This window comes from Ornithodoros turicata, chromosome 5, assembly GCF_037126465.1.
Source record: "Ornithodoros turicata isolate Travis chromosome 5, ASM3712646v1, whole genome shotgun sequence".
Classification (NCBI taxonomy): domain Eukaryota; kingdom Metazoa; phylum Arthropoda; class Arachnida; order Ixodida; family Argasidae; genus Ornithodoros; species Ornithodoros turicata.
The window spans coordinates 39842052-39845624 of NC_088205.1; the positions used below are offsets into that span (position 1 = coordinate 39842052).

Below are 3573 nucleotides of genomic sequence, written 5' to 3' on the forward strand. Positions count from 1 at the left end.
CGGTAGCAAATGTCACGTGGTTTAGTTACAAAGAACTGCGGATGCTAGTAAACAGTCAGCGCGGCAAACCAACGTAGTGCTGGTCCAAATATATTCACTATAAAAATAGTCAAGCACACATACACCGTCACACACGGCACATGTTGGACAAGTTCAACGAGAACCCGCTTGGTTCGCAGCGAGCGCATATTATTATTATTATTATTGGGTGTTTACGTCGCGAGACTACTGAGATCATGAGCGACGCCACAGCGGTCGGTCTGTGGATTGCTTTTGCCCACCTGAGGGTTCTTTAACGTGCGATGAAAGCTCATCACACGGCACCCCGTATTTAACGTCCCTCGCGGAAGACGGCGTGTCTAAGCAACTTGTACCCTGCCACCAAGTTGCTGGCGTCCTCGGCCGGGTTCGAACCCGCGATCTTGGGATCAGAAGGCGAACACGCTACCGACTGAGCCACCGAGGGCGGTAGCGAGCGCATAGCGCCGGAGCTCAGGAGCTTGGCTTCAAAACAGGGGCATTGCGCATTCCATGTATTGAATATGGCGGTAAGCACACCAGTCTTTCTAGCCCACAATAGTTGAGTCATCTTCCACGATGACTACATCACCCACCTTCAATGCCGTTGGGTCACCGCGGGAACTTTCGTGGGCGGAGTGCAGCTGGAGGAGGTACTCTCCTCTTCCATCGCCGCCAAAACATCGCGATAGCTTGCAGCTGCTCTTCCCTGAGCCTGTGCAGCGTCGTCGTCCCAACCCGCTCCTCTTGGGGTTTTCGGGAGCTGGATTGATCTGCCGCCGGTTAAGGAGTGCGAAGGCGTAATTGGTGGCGCTTCGTTGGGATCAGAACTCACACCGGTTAGCGGCCTCCTATTTATCACCGCTTCAATTTCGTGGAGCAACGTGGTGAGCCCTTCAAAGGTCTGACGCGTGCGTCCAAGTGAGACCTTCAGTGCACTTTTCATGGTTCAAATCATCCGCTCCCACCACCCGCCCCGACCAAGGTGCGTAGGGAACATTGAACTTCCAGGTGATGGCGGTTGGCGGCAAAGTTTTGCACATCTTCGGCGGGCAGGAGAGCGAGGATACCGGCGCATATTTGGAAGGTCCGGGCGTTGTCCGAATAGACTACGGATGGAACGCCGCGTCGCACGATGAAGCGCCGAAAGGCGAGCAGGAACGAGGAAGTGGTCATGTCCATAACAAGTTCCAGGTGGACGGCTCGTGTGACGGCACACGCAAAAAGTGCGACATAACTCTTCGTGACAGTCGGACCCTGCTTGGCATAAAGGGGGCCACAGAAATCCACCTCGATGACATGGAATGGGCCGGACTCTGTTATACGGTCACGCGGAAGAGGAGCGAATGGAGCGTGCTCTGGTCGAAACTTCATGCGGCGGCATACGAGGCAGAGGCACCCAGCGACGACACACTTCACTGCCTGACGCCCCTTCAGGATCCAAAAGCAACTCCGCAGGTCAAGCAACGTCGTCTGGACCCCTGCGTGGCACAAGCGTACATGTGTGTGCATCACGGTGTGATGCGTGAACAGGTGCGTGTTTGGTAAGATGATAGGATGTTTCAAGCTGTCTGAATCAAGAAGCTCAGCTAGTCGACCGCCGACACGCAGGATCTGGTCGCTGTCCAAGAAAGGCCGCAGAGCCGCGAGTCGTGAGGAGCGGAGCAGTGGATCGACAGGACGAAGAACTGCGAGGGTTTCGTGAAAGACTTCCTCTTGGACTTGCCGAACCCAGTATAGCTCCGCTTCGGCGATCTCGGATGCTGTTAACGGGCCGCGGTTGTGTGATTTTCTGGGATGGGCGTTCTTGATGAACCTGGTAACCCATGCAGTGACTCGAAGCATTCGGCTGAGAGTGCCGTAACGATCTAAGCTGAACACAGGCGGAGGACGTACTGCTGACGCAGCGTTGCACATCGATGGCAGGGGAGCGTCCTCAATGCTCGGTGGTGGCGACGGAGGACGATCGGACCACTCGGAATTATCGCGGGGCTGAGATAACCATGGAGGTCCGTGCCACCAGAGAGACTCCTTCTGTAGGCGATGAGCAGGAATCCCGCGAGTTAGAAGATCTGCTGGGTTGTCCCGGCTCTTACAATGCTGCCATGCGGAGTCTGTTGTCAACCGGCGAATTTCGGTCACACGGTTTTGAACGAAGACAGGTGTCCGGGACTGTGCGCTTGTGATCCAGTGGAGTGCTACGGTGGAGTCTATCCAGAACTCCGCACGGAATTCCGCCGGAAAGAGCAGTGGCATCTTTCGTGCATGCGCAGCCAGCCGCGCAGCGATGAGGCACGCGAGGAGTTCCAGGCGCGGAAGAGAGGCACTCTTGACTGGTGCTACACGTGCCTTGGTAAGGAGAAGGGATGCGGTCGACTGTTCCTGTGGATCGAACGTGCGTAGATAGATTGCAGCTTCATACGCGCGGGGGCTGGCGTCAGCGAACACGTGTATCTCGTCGTTGCCGTCCGATGAAGTCAACGACGAAGGCAGAAGGCGCGGCAGACGTATCGAGTTTAAGAGCGGTAGCTCGGAACACCAGTCTGCCCACTGCATGAGGTGCGGGGCTTGTAATGCATCATCCCATCCTTCATCGGGTGCCCATAACGACTGGAAGACTAAGCGGGCTCGTATTGTGAACCGTGAGAGATATCCGAGTGGATCGAATATCCGTGCCACGCCGTGAAGAGTGGTGCGCTTCGTGATGGGCTGGATGGCGAGATAGGACGAGATGCCATTCATAGTGAACGTAACTTCGTCGGTGGGGCGATGCCAGTGCAACCCGAGGACCTTCACCGTCACCTGACTGCTCACTGTATCGTACGCGATGCCGTCTTGGCAGAATTGACGGCTGAGGGTCGGCGAGTTGGAGCACCACTTGCGGAGGTACATGACAGCTTCTTGCAGCATCGCGACTGCCTCACGATAAATCTGAAACGCGTCTTCTTCTAATGTGGCTCCTACGATGAGGTCGTCTACGTAGAAGGCGTGTCGAAGGCTCTCCGTAGCCGCTGGGTACTTATGTTGTACACTGTCGAAGTGGTGACGGAGTGTGGCGGCTAGGAGAAACGGACTAGATGCGGCTCCAAAGGGGACACGCGTCATTGTCCACTCCTGGATCTGGTGGCATGGGTTTGCTGGACATGGAAGGTCTTCTGGCCACAGGAAACGCAATGCGTCGTGGTCTTCGGGACGAATTAAGATCTGCAGGTACGCTTTCCGGATATCCGCGGTGAGAATGATAGGATAACAACGGAAGGACACCAACTGAAGCAGTACGTCTGCGTTGATATTGGGCTGCTTATGCAGTACTTGGTTTAACGATGGGGCCCCGCTGACGTGTGACGAAGCGTCGAATACCACGCGAACCTTTGTTGTCACTGCTTTCTTCCGGATTACAGCATGGTCAGGAAGATAGTAGAGGTTCTCATGATGTACATCCGGGGCTTTCTCTGAGTGGCCTTCGAGGAAATATTCGGAAATCGTGTTGTGTTACTGCTTTAGGAGATCTGGATGGTCTCGAAGACGCCGAAGCTGCGAGAGTAATCTCGTCTG

At 55.4% G+C, this 3573-nt stretch overlaps 1 protein-coding gene across 1 annotated transcript; it reads right to left on the reverse strand.

The window, feature by feature from the left end:
* Positions 1–972: 972 nt before the first annotated feature.
* Positions 973–3123, reverse strand: LOC135395756 (uncharacterized). Its single transcript, XM_064626850.1, has one exon. It carries the CDS (start codon positions 3121–3123, stop codon positions 973–975), a length of 2151 nt encoding a protein of 716 aa, XP_064482920.1.
* Positions 3124–3573: the final 450 nt, after the last annotated feature.